Raw genomic sequence first — 20,538 nt, 5'->3', positions numbered from 1 at the left:
TGACTTCCCTGGATCTAGACACTATACCCCTATTGATGCAGGCCAGAATCCCGTTGGCTTTTTATGTATGTATATAGTAGGCATGGGCAAATTTCAGTCCTCCAGGTGTTTTATAGACTTCAACTCCCACAATTCCTAACAGCCCGGCTGTTAGGAATTGTGGAAGTTGAAATCCAAAACACCTGGAGAGCCGAAATTTGTCCATGCCTACTATATAGGAATATGAATGCCCTCTCACATTTCTTTGTGTGTAGTAGTCTGAGTAATGGACTCTGACTCTGGAGACCAGGGTTTGAATCCCTGCTCAGCCAAGGAAACCCTAAGGACAAGTTAAACATACTCAGCCTCAGAAAACTTATAGGTTTGCTTTAAAAGTTGTGAGAAATCAGAAATGACTTGAAGGAATACAATAGTAATGATAACAACACATACCCAGTTGAACACTTTCATATTAAATTTATCAGTTTTGTACTCAGGAATACAAAATTGCTATTACAACACAAATAAAACTCTTCAAAAACAAGTTACAGTGTACAAGCACAATTATTATCTAAAGAGTGTGAAAATATTTACATAAGAATACAGCCAGGCACTCTAACTCATGTTTAATCTCCTTCACCAAATATTAAGTGGATACTCAGGCCACAGGAGTAACAAGAGTGATGGTGAAGCGGACGGACATCACGTAGAGGTAGAGGCAGAGGCAGAAGTAGAGGGAGAGGGAGAGGAAGTAGGAGGCTTGTGAATGCAACCTGGACAGCAGTGCAGTGTTTCATGAGCAAAAATGTCACAATCCACACAAAAACCACTCTGGCATTCTTTACAGATGTAGACCTGGAGGGAAAGATTGGGAACATCAAAGTGAAATCACAGCAAGTAAAAGTAATAAAATTATTACTGATTTGAGCATATAGCGCAATTTAAAATTGTTTTACAATTTTGGATCTCATCCAGTGTTTCACATTACTTGGTGCTAAGATTGGTAAGATGGTGTAATAACTATCTGGTGGTCCTCAACCTGTGGGACTTCTTTCCTACCAACTTGCCTTTTTCAGTATTTAATAGTGCTTCTAAATTAAATAGTTTGAAACTGGTGTGTTTTAGAGCAGGTTATCTAGGTATTCAGTGTGGCTAGTTATATGGCAAGGATACCTTATGAACTGTATTAGTTTATTTATCATATTTATCATATTTTCTATGCTGCCTTTCTGTTTCAATTGGTTTGTTTATTTATTGTTGCCTCAATTCATTAGCATCTAAAAGCGATCAGGGTGGTTAAAAGCCTGCTGGGAACCACATGGCCTAAGGTTCTGGGCTTTCTTTCCAGCTGTTTTTTATAACTAAGCTAAACACTTCAGTCATTAAAGAAAGGTTAATAGAAAAGAAGGCTGAGAGTAGACATGATAGCCATGTCTGAATATTTGAAAGGAGAAGGCAAGCTTGTTTCCTGCTGCTCTGGAGGTGAGGGCCCCTTCCACACAGCTGAATAAAATCTCACATCATCTGCTTTGAACTGGAGTATATGGCAGTGTGAACTCAGATAACCAAGTTCAAAGCAGATATTGTGGAATTTTCTGCCTTGATATTCTGGGTTATATGATTGTGTGGAAGGGCCCTTTGACATGGAGCAATGGATTCAAATTGCAGGAAAAGAGATTTCATCTAAACATTAGGAAAAACTTCCTCATTGTAAGAGCTGTTTGGTAATGGGACATGCAGCTTCAGAGTGCGCTGAAGTCTCCTCTTGTGGTTTTTAAGCAGAGACTGGATGACAACCTTTCAGGGGTGTTTTGATTGTGTGTTCCTACATGGCAGAATGGGGTTGCAATTGATAGCCCTTGGAGTCTCTTCCAATTTTATGATTCTAATAAGGCACGAACTGGAGCCAAACAGATATCCAATTAAGAACCTCCTCTGAAAGCATCTGTTCTTCCAGTCATGTGTTATGTAGATTCCTCCTCTATATCAATCCAGAATGTTATCTCCAATATTTCACTCTCTAGTTGGTGCAACAAAGAATCCAGACAGAAATATACGCTCAATCTACCAACATTGCTTGATGTATAAATGGGTGGAGACCAATTAAGAACTGGCATATGCTCTGAAACAATGTGCTTTTTGGAGTGCATGGAAACCAACAAATGCTCAGTGGGAATGCTGCTTCACTAGGTCATCCGTGGTCTGTAGAAAATAAGACCAATCCAGTGCTAGATAAAATATACACATTTCCTCTGTTGACAAAAGGCAACAGGAAGGTATGAAAACATTCTGCACTATGAGCAATTAGCTGTGGAGTTTCTGGAAGAGAGGATCAAATTATATGATTCATGATATTGTCAGAAACCAAAGACTTCCTCTGCTAGAGAACCTAAGAGTTTCCTGCTCACTCTTCTAAAAAATGGCTGCTGTGATTTATCTCCACAAGTCTCCTGCAAGGTGGCGGTTGTTCTACAACTGTCTTAAGAATACTCTTCTCTTATTTACATCAGGACAATCAAGAAATATATAACACTATCTCTTGAGAAAATACAGGATCAGTTAATATAAAGAGTATCTGAAGTATATTTAATATCAAAACCCCAATGATTTTGAAACAATAATTGTGAACACTTTAAAATTACCAAGAAACAGAACTTTTATATTTATTCATTTAACCAATAATCAATGTATTGTCATTAAACATCAATATTTTAACCAAAACATCGCTTTGTGTATTAAACTGAAATGATCCACATTGCTTAATGTATAAACATGATCACAAGTAACATTTTCATCATCTTCAAGAATTCATTTTAAATATAACTTCCACAAAAAGAAAAGAAAACATAATGTAGGCTGAAAATGGAAAACTTACGTGTTGGTCTCCGATTCCTCCATGACATCCTTGACAATAGCTATTCAAAGAGATATTTACAAAACTATATTAGAAAAACGTGTTAAACACAATCCCCTCATGATGATTCATGATGGAGTTCAAGAGGTTCTTGATAGATAATCAAAGTATATTTTATATGTTACTAATTTCCGTATACCAAATAATAATCCCATATACCATAATTATGTTACATTTTATTTATTTACTTCATTTTTATTCTGTTTTTCTTCTGATACAGGGACTCAAGACAGCAAACAAGAAACATGACACAATTAAAACAAAGCAAATGCATTAAGATATTAGTTTGTATTTAGAACCACACTTAAAATTACACAGCCCCCAAAATACCACCCACCCTCATCATCCCCAAAATTCCTGATGGCAGACGAACATTTTCACTAGCCTGCAGAAGAGCAGCAGGGATGAGGCTCCTCTGGTCTCTCTTGAGAGGGGATTCCAGAATCTGGGAGCAGCCACCAAAAAGGCCCTCCCGGATTCCCGTCAAATGCACTTGAGACTGAGAGACAGCCTTCTCCAGATGATTGCAGTGTTCCAGCAGGCTCATAAACAAATAACAAGACCAAGCTGTATAGGGCTTTATAGGTAAAACCCCAAATTGTGTCCAGAAACACATCAGCAGTCAATGAAACTGTTGCAAAAGGGGAGTTTTGCACTCCCTATAGCCAGCCCTAATAATAATAAATCCAGGTCATGGAAACCCAATAAGTAATTCTGGGCATGTCACATTCTCAACTCAACAGACAACAAAGGCAAACTTTCCGAACAAATGTTGGAAAGAACATCTCATGGTAGAATTGCCTTAAGAGTTGCCATAAATCAGAAACAACTTGAAGGGACGCAACAACAAGAAAAATACCAGACAAAACCCATAAATGTACTCTTTCCAGCCTTTTAGTTGCCATGTTATGGTCAAAGTGAACAGCTCTGGTGGATTTGGGAGGGTGGGAGAGATCATGCACTGCCAAATCTGCCACAAGCAGCACATCTCCAAAGGGTTTTTTTTTCTTGCACTTTCTCAAAATCAGAATTAACCTGAAATCTACTTCCAATGATGTGCAGATCCCAGACTTTCACACACTCCCACCGACAACTACATACATACTAAAGCCTTTTTGCATTGAAGTTTCCAGGAAAGTTATTCTTTTTGAACAACAACAACAACAACAAAAGGTTTACAAAGGGGAAGAGGTATACAGAGCCTATATTACTTAAAAATAAACAATCTGATGTTTAGATAACTTTTGTAAGACTTTTTTATGTACCGTTCTCCTGTATACTCTTCCAGAGGGACCTCCTGAAAGGCATCCAAAGGAAAGAGATGATGGTAAGATCGAGCCAGATGAGGTGCAGATACTAACGTAAGACCTACAAAAATATAGCAGGAAATTTGCTGAAGTGGATAAATCACAATTTTTTTCTTAACAGGTGTTTTTGCTTATTATTCTATTACTGTCATTTCAAATAGCCTCCCTCCAGAAGTTGTTTTTTAAAAAATATAAAAAGGTACAAGTTCTGCTCTTCTCTGTGCAATTTGGGAATTGCAAGGGCCTTAGCCTCTGGATCTTACTCTTAATGACAGAAATATGAGGAACAATACAAACCGTATTTCTCAGGATGTGCAAATTCCACTCTCTTAATAGCTCATCCCAGTCATAGGTTTATTACACTTCTTTATAAAATCAAAATGTATGATTTCTAAAAAGACTTGAATCGTGGCACCAATTTTGCTCAGGAATTATGTACTGGGAATGAATGTTGTATTTGCCTGTAGAGTTGGGCTGTGTATCTACAAATTCTATGTCCAAAGATTCACCCACCAAGGCTTGAAAATATATCTCCCCCCCTCAAAACAAAATCCAAAAACTAAGCCTTGGTTTTGCCATGTTATGTAATAGACACCACTGTATGTTATGGGACTTAAGCATCCAAGGGGGGGGGGGGGGGGGGGTTGAAGGCCGTTCCCATGGGAACCTGACAGAAGTGCAGTCCCAGGAAATTGGGGAAGACAAATGTGTGTCAAGGTCAGAGAGATTAGAGCTAAGTCAACAGGATCCACTTGCTTCTCCCACGGGCTCAGAGATAAGGAGGCCAGGTGCAAAAGAAGTGATCTCCTGGGAGGGATTTTTGGGTTTTAAAGGTGGTTCATGATACAACCTTTATTCTGATATTGTAAGGTCTAGTTTTGCCTACTTTAGATTTATGTACTTTGTTTTGATTGGCATAGTTTTGCCTGCCTTGGATTTACGTACCTTGTGGGATTTTGGGGATTCTTTGCTTTCATGGACATAACCTGGTGAACTCTGATTCCTTTTTAATATTTGCTTGCTTTTCATACAAGGAGTTTTTATTATACTCTGCTTTTAATAAACTCTTACATTAGATTATCTGGACAGTGTGTGGTTTGGAGTGAAGAGGCTCCACACCCAAGTGCAACAGGAGTGCCTTGAAGGTCTCTCATATCCATGTACTGACAGTCCGTAATAGGCTGAAGATAGAAGTGTTTTCTACTGAACATGATACATTCATAAAAGATGAAGTTGTGTCCTCTAACCATAACACAAATGATTTACAAAAGGCTCTGCACTAGTAGATATGCTTCAGAGGACTAGGCCACTATGCTGCAGTGTCATTTTGATAAGTCCTGTGATTTTCTTGTCTGCTTTTGCAGTTAGTGGTTTTTTTTGGTAACTCCCATTACACTCCATTACAATGGCCAAATATAAATACATTATTAACTCACCGCAAACTTTGCACTCCACAGGAAGTTCACTGTATTTGGCTCTACACTGGGGGCAGAAATACCCTCCCAATGTAAGACCTGGCTCACTGCTGTTTTCCAGGTGCCTATAAGAAAGAGTATGTTTGTGGGTGAAAATGCTATACAAAAAACCTTTTTGTTATTTCCACAGGATTATTTGCGATGTTCAGGCAAGCTATTAGACTTCCACAATAAATGTCTTTCTTACGTTAAAAATTTTGTTCCAACTTGCTGCAAAATGCAATAAAATGAGATTGCCTTACAATAGATATTCTTGCTGGAAAGACATCCATGGCTATCTTGGATAGTAAACCTATGCACCTACAGTGTAATAAAATTATCTTACATGCATTATGTCCCCTGAACACTTTCACAGAATGTTGGTTCAACTATTTTTATAATATTTATAATTTTACAAAGAATAAAATTCAAGACCTTCCAGCATGTAAGTGATGTGGCCATGCCAGACTACTTTGAAGCAAAATGAAAACAATAACAGTGCTTCCCCAATCCACCCTTTCAAAGAAATCACAGCACTATCTATTTTTTAAAGATTATGATGCATGAAACACTGATCACAGCCACACCTCACTTACGCCATGCTAAAAGATGGTTTTGCGTCCTGATCAGTCAAAGATGCAATAGTATGCTGAGGGAAGCCTGAGTGAGGGGAAGAAAGGAAAAAAATATATTTTTGAGCAATTTAAAAATTATTTTTTTAAAAAAAAAATAGTGTTCCATTTAGATATCGTTTGGAGCACAATCCTTCCTCCAGATGTGTGACCATTCTCAATTTTTAATTAAGCTTGCTGTGGTACCCAAATCAGCACCATGCAAATCTGACACTTAATGGTTATTTTTAATCGTGATTTGTTAAAATAAACCAATTTTATAGCTGGCTTGTTTCACAGTTAAGATTAATCAAATTTTGGAATTCAGGCATATGCTAAATTGTTGTTAAGACTAAAACAGATATGAAGACATCTGACCTGCTCCTAATACCTATGCAGGAAATGAAGACAAAGTTCATTCTAGCTCATATACATTGTTAAAGTATGGAGAATTAGACCACAGAACAATCAATGCTATGTGTATCTTTAAGGAAAATGTGTGATCACTATTGGCATATTAAGGTAAAGTACAAATTCTTACCCATTCGAATTAGGGAGCTTTCAGAACCTGAAGTTGCTGGTGGTGGACTTACATGGTGCATCAATAGTTCCCTATAATGGCTTTCATCTAAAATGACATGGTATGTTCCTACCACAATGAAAGAGAAGTTAAATTAACTGAGGAAAAACTTATAAATAACCTCTAATCCCTGTGATGATTAAATCTAAAAATGGCCAAGCAAGGAAAGCCTATAAAGACAATGATTGTTTTCTTTTCTGTCAGACTTGATTAACACATGTGGACAGGGAAGCCAGTAAAACTTTCTGTTTTCGACTGCTTTATGGGCTTATTTAAAAGACTTAATAGACAATATAGCCATACAACAATCAAAAGGAAGAAAAAAATCTCTATTTAACTACATCACAAGCCAAAAAATAAATACCTTGATGTGAAAAGGCAACTGGCTAATCCCCACTCTACTGGATGCATGAACTATTTAAAGATTCACCATCTTTACTTACTGTTTTGTACATTACATGGAAACATACTCAAACTTTTGCTACATGAATACTAAATGAAAGATCAATTTAACATTTCCAGTTTTTGAAACACTTCACTTTCAATTAAATACATGGAAACGTATGTCAATGAATGTGTATTAACTATAATTTATTTACTTTTTATTTTCAGTTCTTAGCAATTCCTGCAAATTGCGTTGGTTCTATAATGAAACAGATCTTGGATTCAAACAATGATTAATAGACAAGGTATAAATTTTATAAGTAAACAAATAAAACAAAATAATGGAAATTGTTTCCATACACATCTACTTCCCCACATTTTCTATACATACGGAATAGTGTGCATGTTGTGATTCATTCACTGTGTATACATACATACATATATACATACATACATACCACCAGTTTCCCGGGCAAGTACAGTACAAACTCGGACTTCAGCAGAGAGGCCAATAACAGACACCCTTATCTTAAGCATCTTTAAAGACTTTACATGAAAAAAGAGAGGAAAAAATATTCAGTGAGAAAAAATGTAATTGTAAGAGAAACAAAAAATCTACTGTTTTGTGACAAATGCTCTCTAATCAAGCAGATTTCTTTTAATTATCCCAACTGTCAGACAAACTGTCCAGTATTGATTTAGTATTTTCAAAGAATTAAAAAAACAATAAAAGCAAGCCGGGGAGGCCCTGCTCTCGATCCCACCTGCCTCGCAGGCGCGGCTGGTGGGGACGAGGGACAGGGTCTTCTCGGTGGTGGCTCCTCGGCTGTGGAACTCCCTCCCCAGCGATATCTGGCAAACCCCATCCCTCCTGGGATTTAGAAGAAAACTAAAAACTTGGCTCTGCGCCCAGGCATTCAGCAAATAAGCTCATTGGCTGATGTAATCGGGTCGCAAATCTGTAATTGTAGCAGTAGTGAATGACTGAGGATGGTGCAATATTGCTGCCTTGCAGCATTTTAATTTTTGTATACTTTTATCATGTTTTAATTGTTTTGTTTTATAGTATACTTGTTGCTGGCCCTTGTGGCAGAATGTAAGCCGCTCTGAGTCCCCTCGGGGAGAAGGGCGGGGTATAAATGCATGTAATAAATAAATAATAATAAATAAAAGAATCCATACCTTAATAAGATCATATATATTGGAGGGATCACATGTGGTCAAGCTGCTGAATATTACTAAAACCTCTCGACTTGTGTGTCCTGGCATATGTCTGTAGAGAGTAAAGTATGTTACTTGTGCTTGTTACAAAAGCAAATGCTGAATGATATACCATACATTAACAAAGTTACACTTTGGATGTAATACTTAGGGCCCCCAAGATGTCTCCTGCTAGGGACTAAGATATTAAAGACTCAGAAAGCAGACGGGTTAAAACTAAACAAAAACAAATGGTTTACTTGATCAAAAGGCTGTTTCAGAACATCAGGCTTATATGCTAGCATCTTCTCTCAAAGTAACACATATCTACTTTACCCCTTTCAAAGCTCCCACTTCCATCCCTCATTCACTTCGGACACCCAATTATCAGCTTCCTCCTAAAGTAGACCAAATATATTATATAGACAAGATCCATATTTTATTTCTTCTCTCAGACCCATTTCTCAACATGCCAAAGGATGGAATTGGTTAGTGACACATGTAAGAAAGGCCCTTTGCTTTGCTGTTTATCACAAACTGTGGCAAAACTAAAACATTTAAGATCCTTCCCATATAAAGAAAAAAGAAAAGACACCCAAATCCAAGCACAAGATTGCATACATATATTTGCATGTATGCACTCACAATATAAGCAGGCTATGGGTGCATGCATATTTGTGTTCACTAATTAGTTTGACAGCTCAATCAAGGCTGCTAAAAACAGAAAGGAAACAAACCATGTGGGCTTTAAGTATTTTTCAATATCAGATAGCACATGTTAGCAATTAGAATATAGTATGACCCCCATATCCGTGGAATCTGGACCCAGCTTCGTTTACCCATGCCTGAGAAAATATGTCTTCTCTAGATGTTTTCTAGGTCCTCCTAGGTGAAAGTCCACAGTATTCTTGGACTGGAGATCCTTCATTGCAATAGAGTTCACTATCATCTGCAGTTTTGTGTATCCATCCAAGTCTGGAAACACATCTTCTGCAGATATAGGAGCCCTACTATAATTTTGCAGCATGTTTTGATTTATTTTACACTTAATTTGTAGAATAACCCAGAGGAAAACTCCAGCAGAAACAGCTTCTATTTCCTTTCTGGTTTTGCAGACTTTAGATAAAACTGAAAAGAGGGGAGGAACCACAGTACTTGTGTGAGGCCCCTTGAAATCATACATTGATACTAAACATTAACAGGTTATTAATACAGTCATCCCACCACATTTGCGGTTTTGACTTTTGTGGATTTGATTAGTCACAGATTTGATCAAAAATGTTCTCTGTTTAAAAAAGAAGACATTTCCAGTCTGCACTTACTTTAATGTCTGTGTAGCCAGATTTAAGGCATTATATAGGGAAGGCTCTCCTGCGCAGGTCATATCCACAGCTTTTTTCAGAGCAGTTATGTGTTTCCTTGGATTCCCTTTGAAAAGAATTCACACATTATCAGCGCACAATCAAAGTGAAAAGAAGCAACCATATTGGGGGGGGGGGGGGACTTTCCTGGGATCAAATGTGGCTTTTATAGGCAGGCTGGCACAAAGAAAGTGCACGAACCTAAAGTACCGGAAGATAACATGACAACCGAATGAAAGGTAGAAATGCCATAAAATCAATCAGATGTATCCTTTCCCTTATCTCCGGAGAGCATTCACAATGCAACAGTCACATTTATCAGCAAACTGCATGGTTGCTCATCAATCGTACTGCTCCCTCACAAGTTTCAAATAGGCAGACCTGTGGGAGATGAAGTCCAAAACACAGCAGGGAGGGTCGAAGATTACCCTTGTCTGTTCTAGAGAGAGCCTTCTCTCTATTCCATCAACTTTTCAGATTCATTTGATAGGAACAAGGGTAAGGACCTTCTCAGTTGCTGGACTCCTAGACTTTGCAACTTCCTTCCTCAAGAAGCCAGCACAGTCCATAGAATCATAGAATAGTAGAGTTGGAAGAGACCTCATGGGCCACCCAGTCCAGCCCCCTGCCAAGAAGCAGGAAATCACATTCAAAGCACCCCTGACAGATGGCCATCCAGCCTCTGCTTAAAAGCCTCCAAAGAAGGAGCCTCCACCACAGTCCGGGGGAGAAAGTTCCACTGCCGAACAGCCCTCGCAGTGAGGAAGTTCTTTCTGATGTTCAGGTGGAATCTCCTTTCCTGTAGTTTGAAGCCACTGTTCTGAGTCCTAGTCTGCAGGGCAGCAGAAAACAAGCTTGCTCCTTTCTCCCTATGACTTCCCTTCACGTATCTGTACATGGCTATCATGTCTCCTCTCAGCCTTCTCTTCTGCAGGCTAAACATGCCTAGTTCTTTAAGCCGCTCCTCATAGGGCTTGTTCTCCAGACCCTTGATCATTTTAGTTGCCCTCCAATCCTTGCTCTCCTCTCACCAGGAAATAAAAAGATTTTTACGCATTCAAGTTTTCATAAACCAACTGGGGTGCAATTTTAATGTTGTGCAGCACTGTCTTTAAGGTTTGTATATAGTCTTTTAATGAATCTTAATATTTTTTAATTTTATAAATTGTTTAACTCTTTTAAATAACTGTCACATTTATACTTTTACTGAAATTTTTGTACAGGTTTTGCTGTGTATTGTTTTTAAATATGCTGTTAGCCACCTCAAGTCTCATTATTGGGAGAAAAGTAAAATATAACTAATTATATCAATAACATATAACACAATTGAGGCAACATGAAACATGTGTATTATTTGAATCAGAAATAATAAGTGGACAATGCAGATTCAGAAAGAACGGGGGAAATACTAATTTCATACCTGCTAGTTCTGTCAGTTTTTCAGCTCTTTTGCCTTTAGTTATAATAATGCCAACCTGCAAGAAAGATTTTTATTACTTATAGTATTCCTAGGCCAATAAAGGTTTGAATTACATTTATATATGGTAATGCACAGTGGTGGCAGACATACATACCTGACTAATTGGATTTTGATCAAAGTATTCTTCAACAAAATATTCCAATAACTACAGAAAGACAAAATTTTAGGATCCTAAGTTATTTTATATATCTTTAATGTCATATTCACAGGGATTTTTAAAAAATGTTTTTAATTAACCATTGTCTAAAGCAGTGTTATTCTAAGTTGAAGTCTGTGAGTGATGCTGGTCCCTGATATATTGGAGAGGAGGAGGGGAAAATCCTGCCCTCAAATAAGATACCTTAAGAAGAATAGATCTAATTTCAGGATTTAGTAACAGTAATAACTACCATAAAGTAGTACTGCTATTTGTGGAGCCAATTTATTCAATATAAACCTAATTTGAACTATTATTATATTTATCTATATCCTGTTTTATCTCTCCTGTAGGGGATTCAAAGCGAACTACTGTTAGGTGCCATTGCAAAATGCTACAGAAGCCAAGAATTCTTCCCTCTTGGCTGTGCTATCAACAAACTAACCTTCAAAAGTTAATTTCCCTATCCTGCACAGTCCACATATTTAACTATAAGCAATTATGGCTGCAATCAGACATATACTTATTGAGTATAATGCCTGCTAAATGAGACTGACTTGGGATTGCCTTGTAAAGCTAAGTTCCCAAACATCATGTCTTACAGAATTGGAACTGCTGCATAAACCTGGGATCAAGCTGCCATTGGTTCAGTCAGTCAAAGGAGGTGGAACATAAACTGACTTATGAGATTATTTCTTGTAAATAAAGATAACTAGTAAGGCATAAAAATAGGAATCTCAATATTTAATACTTTCACAGAAGAAAGGCAAATGAGAATGATTTTTTACTTTAATATTATTCCCTCCTTCCAAAAGTGATGTACGCTGTTTTTATCTTTATTAGACTATGATGTGGGAACTTGTCACTGATCTTCATGACCAAGCAATGATCTGACTGTGGGTCTCCCTAGACCAAGTCTAACAGTCTATTGATTATAGCTATTAGAATGTATCCTGAAGAAATACAAATAGCATATTCAAAAATAGTTACCTTTAAGGTACAAGTCAGCCTGTTGGGTTTTAAGTCTTGATCTTCCATTGTCCTTGATCCATCAACCACAACATACAGGTGGCGCATCTGCATAAACATTTTTAAATAGACAAAATAATTCAGCAAATTAAAATCAATTGTACTATTTGCATTGCTATCAAATAGCATTAAATATTCAGATGATGGGGCAATTATGAGGACTTCCTCTTGACCTATTTACCAGAAGTTCACCAAAGGTGACCTAAATTGCTGAAATAGATTATGGCCAGATGTCACCACCATCCAAACATACTGGAGCAATGACACAACTGATCTTCCACATTGGCAATATGCCAAATATAAAATGAAACTCAAGCAAAAACTAGTTGCTCAATATGTTCTTATATTCAACTGAAGGAATATGTCATTTTAAATATAAAGTTTCAGAAAAGTAAATTCTATGACCTAATAAGAAAGCAAAGCCTACCATGCCAAGTCGAACCTGTCCATGATGTTCAAAAACTCTGCAAATTAAAAAACGAAAAGGTTTATTCTTTGTTTTTATAATATTTCAGTGTACCATCTGTTTTCACATAAATTAATTTCTGCATATTTTCAATTATTCTGAGCTTCAACTGCTGCTTTATTGTTTATTTGGCAATTTAACAGATTATATCTATTAAATTCTGAGATTCCAAACAGAATGAAGGGTAGTGTATTTAAAAAAATAGAATTATGCATAAATATTTCTACAGATTGCATCTTAAAAGACTTCTCAAAAGTTAATATAGTACTTAGGATTCCACTGTTCATGAATGACTATGTATTTTTACTGAAAAGCAAGTCTATTAAAGTTGAAATCCAGCTAACATTAGAAATAAGTTTCTGACTTTAGGAGCTGCTTGACAATGGAATAAGCTGCCCAAGTCTCCATTTTAGGATGTTTTGGAACAGAGGCTGGATGGCCATTTGCCAGGACGTATCTCCCTCTATGAAGCATCTCAGAGACTAAGATCTTCTGGGGAGGCCCTACTCTTGGTCCTGCCTCCTTCACAGATGGAGACAAGAGACAGGGTCTTCTCAGTGGTGGTCCCTTGGCTGTGGAACTCCCTCTCTAGTGAAATTAGATCAGCCCTATCCCTACTGACCTTAAGAAAAAAAACTAAAAATGTAGTTGTGAGACCAAGCTTTTGGATAGAAATGTTGGAGGAGGGAGCAAACTTGTTTTCTGCTGCCCTAGAGACTAGGACACGGAACAACAGCTTCAAACTACAGGAAAGGAGATTCCACCTGAACATTCGGAAGAACTTCCTCACTGTGAGAGCTGTTCAGCAGTGGAACTCTGCCCCAGACTGTGGTGGAGGCTCCTCCTTTGGAGGCTTTTAAACAAGGGCTGGATGGCCATCTGTCAGGGGTGCTTTGAATGCGATTTTCCTGCTTCTCGGCAGGGGGTTGTACTGGATGGCCCACGAGGTCTCTACCAACTCTAGGATTGTATGATTCTAGTGTTCGATCTAAGGTGACACCGAGATATTTAGGATTTAAATTCATATAAAGGATCAATGAACTATTTAAGAACTAAGGAGGATTAGGTTAAATTTAATTTAAACCCAGGGATGTTCTTCATAAAATTACACTGAAATCCAGCTCTTATTCTGATGTTTACTGTTTTTTGCATTCGATTACTTCAAAGAATACAGTTGAGTCCTAACCGTTTCCTCTTGGCCTTGAAGAGAATATCCTCTACACTGGCCTTCAGGGACCCAGATTCATCTTCTTTCAGCACTTCCCTAGAAGCAAACAAAGGAAGGAGATAATGAAAATATATATGTTATACATAAAAGGTAAAGGTTTCCCCCTGATATTAAGTCTAGTCGTGTCCGACTCTGAGGGTTGGTGCTCATCTCTATTTCTAAGCTGATGAGTCGGGATTGTTTGTAGACATCTCCAAGGCCATGTGGCCGGCATCACTGCGTGGAGCACCGTTACCTTCCTGCCGGCGCGGTGCCTATTGATCTACTTACATTTGCATGTTTTCCAACTGCTAGGTTGGCAGAAGCTGGGGCTAACAGTGGGAGCTCACCCCACTCCCTGGATTTGAACCACCAACCTTTCGGTCAGCAAGTTCAGCAGCTCAGCGGTTGAACCCACGGCACCACACACACATGCATCAGTGGGAGGCATTCAGAAAGACAATCTTACCATGTCCTTTCATAACCACCCTCCCATCGTTTGGTTCTTTCAGGTTCCTCTTCCATCCTTCTCTGCCCAAGGTTTTCTAGTTAGGATAGGAATAAAGAGTGATCATGGGTTGCAAGCAACACTGCAAGGCATATGGCTAAAACATAGGCCACCATGGATAACTAACGAAGGCATGCATGCATTGGACAGTGAGTGAATGCATGCCAGTCTCTCTGTGCATAAAGGCCCAAAGGGGAGGGGCACAGGATGGAGAACTCACAAAGGTAGCAGCCCTGCTAGGAAAGCCGCCTCTCTGGTTGCGTCCGTTGGTCTAAAACTTCCGGTCGCTGCGCGAGTCCCGAAAAGAAGTGTTCCGCTGTTACAGGAGACTCTCCAGGCCAGGCCTGGGCCAACTTAGGCCCTCCAGGTGTTTTGGACTTCAACTCCCCCAATTCCTAACAGCCTCGGGCTCCTTCCTTCCCCCCCTCAGCCGCTTAAGCTGTATATTATGCTTTGCCTTGGAACTTGGGTTGGGAGTGGTTAAATGTCTAGAGACAGTCAGTAGTGAGTCACTCCTTTGCATAGTTTCTGTCTCTGAAGGGCAAACAGTCTGGTTTTGTTGCTGCTTACCATTTGCTTCTTGTGGGAAACATTAGGTGAGACAAAATTATGCCACAGTCTCTAATTTTAGACATAATCCTTTCCCAAAGTTCTCTTTGATTACCTGTATCTCTAATGGGTGGAAGAGTTTTGTTCTTGTTGCAGCCTAAAACATACAGTGGACCTACCTGCAAGTCAATAGAAAATGAAGCTTCTGTATACAACTGACTTTGCATATAGGATACTGACTTTGGGAGCAAAGTGGAGGCTTTTTTGTGAAGAAAAAATCTGAACAGACCTCACTCAGCCTTACATAATTTACACATTACTATTTCAGAAGGGTCAGAAAGTGCATATGGTTTAAGAATTCAGTGTAGTGCAGTGATTTTAGCATTGGACTCATTGTAAACCAAGTATTATTGTCTTCCAGAAGCAGTGTCTTGGCAGTGGGTCCGTAAATGACTGTAGAGACTTATTCTGGATCCGTATGGTCTTTCACAATGAGGATATTGATTTCCACATTTCCTACAAGGGTTTGTATGATGAGCCTTCCTCTTGGTATATTTCTTTTTTTCGCCCTCTATTTGTGCCTTTTCAAATTCCATAGCATTGTTGGCAAAAGCTGACCTCCAATGTAGCATTGCAATGTAATAATGCAGCATTGGGCCACAACTCTAGAGACCAGGGTTCAAATCCCTGTTCAGCTGTGAAAACTGGGTGACCCTGGGCAGAGTCACACTTTCTCAGCCTCTGAGAAAGGCAAAAGCAAACCACCACTGAGCAAAGAAAACACCATGATAGGCAGTTTGGAATTATAAAGCCCTTTTCCCAACAGATATAGCTTGTTTCATGTATGTATTTTATGAAGCAATTATTAGCCTTGGAAAGAGGTACAGTAGACTCCCAAAGTAACTCAACTATTGCTCATATAAAGGTACTGCTCAGTCCTTCTTTCTGCTCCTTTTTCATCATTGTGAAACTGCCACTTTTGGAAGTACCATAGCTTCTCAACGATGTCTAGCAATGTAAATAAATTACAATGTAATATTTTGACATGGAAGCTTTGAACGACATTTTCATGTCCTTATTTCTTTAAAGAATGAAAAGGTTACCACTACATGTTACTAGGATGCCTTGAAGCATTTGTTTCCAACAGAGATGAGCAAAGATAAAAATTAGTGCCTAAATCCAAGCAGCTGCCCATATCAATGTACACAGTATCCAAAGCCAGCAATATTATTTTGCCTCTTAAATCATAAAATCCCACAATCACTTCTCAAATCTATGGCAGAAAAATACAAATATTAATGTTGTTTACTTTAATCATTATATTTTATGGCCATGGATTGAAGAAGCTGATTGTGGAATATCTTTGCCTGTCCTTGTTGGAAACAAATCCCTCAAGGCTAGGCATTTCTGGTTGTCCTTTTTATGTTCATTCTGAAAAGGCTGAAATGGAGCTACAATAAATTAGTTCAAATTACAGAAAATGTAATGAAGAACTTGATGACAATAAGAATTGCTGAACATCAACAATAATATTAATTTCTCAGAAAGTGGTGGACCTGCCCTCACTGGAAGTTTTTTAATTGGTTTGATGATCACTTCTCAGGGGTGCTTTTAGTGATGGATCCTTACACTGACAGGGAGTTGTACTAGAAGGTCCTGGGATGATTCCCAACTCCAAGATTTCATGTGATGGTTTGTCCCAAGTAAGCCTTCTTGCAAAATACAGTATCACTGATTCAAAAACATAAATATTTCCTAATTAAGTGATACAACATCAAAATACCAGGGTGCTCAAGTGGAAAAATGCAGGTTTGAAATATGCCATCCTCAGTTTATTACAAAGAGATCGGAAAACTATTAAAAGGTCTTTCAAAGTGTCAAAATTAAATTAGTCTCAAAGTTAATTTTATTTTAAAGGAAACTTTTTTAAACACACAAAGACATATATACATTATTTAATTTTAATTTTATTGCAGTACTAAACAATCTTCAATGTATGCCAAGACCATTTACACCATTTTTAATTTAAAGAACTAAGGAGCTGCAGTGGTGCAATGGGTTAAACCCTTGTGTCAGCTGAACTGCTGACCTGAAGGACTGCGGTTTGAATCCACAAAACAGGGTGAGCTCCCATCTGTCAGCTCCAGCTTCCCATGCGGGGACATCAGAGAAGCCTTCCACAGGATGGACAATGTCCCTGCAGACGGCCAATTCTCTCACACACCAGTAGAGACTTGCAGTTTCTCGTTGCTTCTGACACAATTTAAAAAAATTAAAGAATTCGGTGAAAGTCTTGACTGCAGCTTAAAAATATCTTAACTATCTTCACTATTCATCAGTTTATATGTTCACCTTTGTATAATGTTTATTCTTACTATGTGCAATTGAAATTGGTTTTTAGCACCCTACATTTTATTTGCATAGTTTTCAATGGGAGTAATCCTTCAGACTTCACAGATACCATATTCCTCCCAGCAATGAATAGACCTATTTCTGCATCATTCATTTGCTACAAGGCAACAGCATTTTGTTATTAATTTTAAAGGTAGGAAGTGTTTGAGTTCAAGTTCAAAGTCTCTTCCTACAGCTTTTTCTCTGGCTCGGTTTGAAACTGGGTGAGACTTGTTTGTATTAGTTCTTTTGCGTTACTGAAACATTTTTCTTAAGAGATAGGGAAGATTGTTTACATATTCTTCATTAAGAAATACAGTATCACAAGTTGCTTGTTAGTCAATTCTATTTTAACTTGTTCAGGAAACATGCAAGCCATACCCAGATGGCACTACTGATATAGGTATATCCCAACTCTGCACCGTAAATGATCAGTAAATCCCCATTCATTTCTGTGTCAGTACCTGGGGAAAAATTATTTTGTCTCAACACTAACATCTGAATTATATGGAAATCTGTAGTGAAAAAAAAGAGATTCAGTAATAATGTCCAAAGTCTTCAAAGCTGAAAAGTTGAATTAAAATAATATGTATGCATATAAAAGATATCCAATGTGTTTTCAGTCATGGCTATTTTTCAGGAATATTTTAGCTGTATAGTCAAGCAAGGCAGAGGTTGGACTAGATGGTCTGGGATCTCTTCCAACTTAAAATATTTTATGTTATGAATATGAGATGCACTTGATTCACTCTTTGTTTTGAATCTTCTCGTTGTTTTGAACTTATGGCAACCTAAGACCCATCGTGGGTTTTTATTAGAAAGATTTGTTCAGGGGTGCTTGCTTTGGTCTCTCTCTGAAGCTGAGACAGTATGGTTTATTCAGGGTCACCAAGTGGGTTTCCATAGCTGAACAGGGATTTGGACCCTATACTCTATCGAGTTGTAGCCCAATGCTAAATCACTGCCCCAAGTTTCTGGTCCTTCTGAATAGTAATGTGTTAATTATGGTACGGTTGAGAGTGGTCCACTTAGATTTCCCGCCAAATATTGCTCACAAAAAAACCCCTCCACTTTGCTCCCACTGACCTGTGGAGAGCCCCACTGCACTTTTCAGGCTGCTGTGTAAGGATTCAAAACCTTGGTTTTTAAAGTCCTAGTCTGCCTCTTCATTCCATACTTTCACATCTCCTCCCTTCCAACTTTTCTTTTCACTAATCATTTTTAATATATAGCCTTTGGTTTCTATAATTTCATTTTTGAATTGTGAGCATTATAAAAACAATGGGTTTGTTATCTCCAATATCTTTATCTTCATGGGAATACTGAATAAAAGTATCTGAAGAACACATTTGTGTTCAGCAGGTCTTTGTATCATGTAATGGTTGATTTAAAACTATGTGGCATCTAAAGCCATTCTCTTCCAATGAGGCAAGTTCTTTTCATTTTTTATGGAAGTATCTGTCCACAAACTCCTAGGGAGAGACTTACCTATTCTTTGTTTGTTTTCTAGATGGTTGGCAAGCTGCTCTCTTAAGATTCAAAACTACTTACGCAAGAACCTTTCCTGCTGGATGAAACCAGTCTGATCCAGCATCCTATTTTCAACAGGGCCAGAAAAAGCTTGCAAGCTTCCTTCCATTGTTTACGCCCAAGCAGTTGGCAGATATCCATCTTCTTGAAGATGGAGGTCTATCAAGGCTTATGGTTAGCTACTTTTCATAGATTTACCAATCCATGAATTGTTTTAAGCTCCTTTTTAACGCTTGCTTTCATTTAAGAGTTAAGCAATCCTGAAGGGTCTCTCTTGGTATTCCGGAAATGGTTGGTAACTTGGATACCCACACCCATGTTGACACCTGGATTAGCACAAGGCTTACAAAGAATACACAGTTATACTTCTTTACAGGTCAGTTCCCTTCATCTGTAAAATGTTTGCTTTTATTTCTGCTTAAGAAAAAGTGGAGTACTGTTGTTAACAAGCTCTCATGGCAGCTCATAGGATCATAAAAAATAAAGGGTGTCAACAGTCACCCAATATAAACAAAGCAGAGCAGTAAAGTATAATAAAACCCAGAAGAGAACAATAAACATGAAATCAGCTAACATGCTCAGAGAACTAGGCAAATAGAAAGGACTTTATTTGCTGCTGAAAATCATGAATCTGAATTTATATCACATGAAAAAACACAACACATGCAGGGTTTTGCCCCTGAAAATATCTTCTTTTGAGCCTCCACCGTCCTAGTTTGATAAGGTGGCAAGATTTAAAGAAGACTTATTTTATACCTAACTCTTTCCTGACCCATCCCCAGTACTCTCTGGAAATACTTCTGTGCATTAAACATGAACAGACATACAGGCTCCTATAGGCAGTAAAACATGGTATTACTACATATCCAAAGTGACACCATATGATTCAGGCTTATGTTACGCAGATACCTGCTGGAATATTCAGGAATTTGTATGAGCAGGTTACTGACAGTTTGCATTTCCATACAAACTTTCCCCAAAGCTGAGGATCAAGGCAGCTTACAAAACAAAAGGAAATTACAAATAAATACAAAGGTTGTAAAAACATACAACAGGTTATGATTAAAATAGTATTAAACTGTCACATGGGAATTCACAGAAGAAAATTTTGTGAGATTTTCTGGCTAGGTAGCAAGTTATGAGTAAATATTAAGCTATGTTGTGAAGTCCCATGTCGTCTTGCATACCTTTAAACTGCTTTGGTTAGTTATTCTTAAGGCTATTACATTCCAGAGAACTTGCTAAGATTATATTTCACTGTATTTTGAAAGCAACCGACTTCCAGCCTCTCCCAAAAGACACAAAGGATGTCTTACAGCCTGATCAATCTTGCCAGACATAGAGATGTTGTTCTGCTCATCACCGATTATTAAAGTTATAAATGCCTCAGTGGACACTGGTCTATGATCGCTTATGTTGGAATAAACCTGTTGGTCTTTCAGTTGTCACAAG

At 38.1% G+C, this 20,538-nt stretch overlaps 1 protein-coding gene and 1 long non-coding RNA gene across 2 annotated transcripts; one reads left to right on the top strand and one right to left on the bottom strand.

Moving 5' to 3' along the window:
* Positions 1-436: 436 nt before the first annotated feature.
* On the bottom strand, positions 437-14,832 carry gtf2h2 (general transcription factor IIH subunit 2). Its single transcript, XM_003216267.4, has 15 exons — positions 14,578-14,832; positions 14,088-14,165; positions 12,863-12,899; positions 12,397-12,483; positions 11,365-11,415; positions 11,211-11,265; positions 9,752-9,857; positions 8,412-8,502; positions 7,688-7,775; positions 6,807-6,914; positions 6,251-6,314; positions 5,637-5,740; positions 4,159-4,261; positions 2,855-2,894; positions 437-834 (listed from the first exon to the last, which is right to left on the bottom strand). The coding sequence occupies exons 1-15, from the start codon at positions 14,631-14,633 to the stop codon at positions 682-684; spliced, it is 1,221 nt and encodes a 406-aa protein (XP_003216315.2). The 5' UTR covers positions 14,634-14,832; the 3' UTR covers positions 437-681.
* Positions 14,833-14,893: 61 nt separating this feature from the next.
* On the top strand, positions 14,894-20,336 carry LOC107982363 (uncharacterized). The gene is made up of 2 exons (XR_001729863.2): positions 14,894-15,212; positions 19,067-20,336. It is a non-coding gene; the product is annotated as an uncharacterized LOC107982363 (long non-coding RNA).
* The last annotated feature ends 202 nt before the right edge of the window (positions 20,337-20,538 follow it).

The sequence above is a fragment of the Anolis carolinensis genome, chromosome 2 (genome assembly GCF_035594765.1).
Source record: "Anolis carolinensis isolate JA03-04 chromosome 2, rAnoCar3.1.pri, whole genome shotgun sequence".
In the NCBI taxonomy this organism is placed as follows: Eukaryota; Metazoa; Chordata; class Lepidosauria; order Squamata; family Dactyloidae; genus Anolis; species Anolis carolinensis.
Note: the sequence above shows the minus strand (reverse complement) of the source record. Positions and strands in the feature narration are given on the sequence as shown.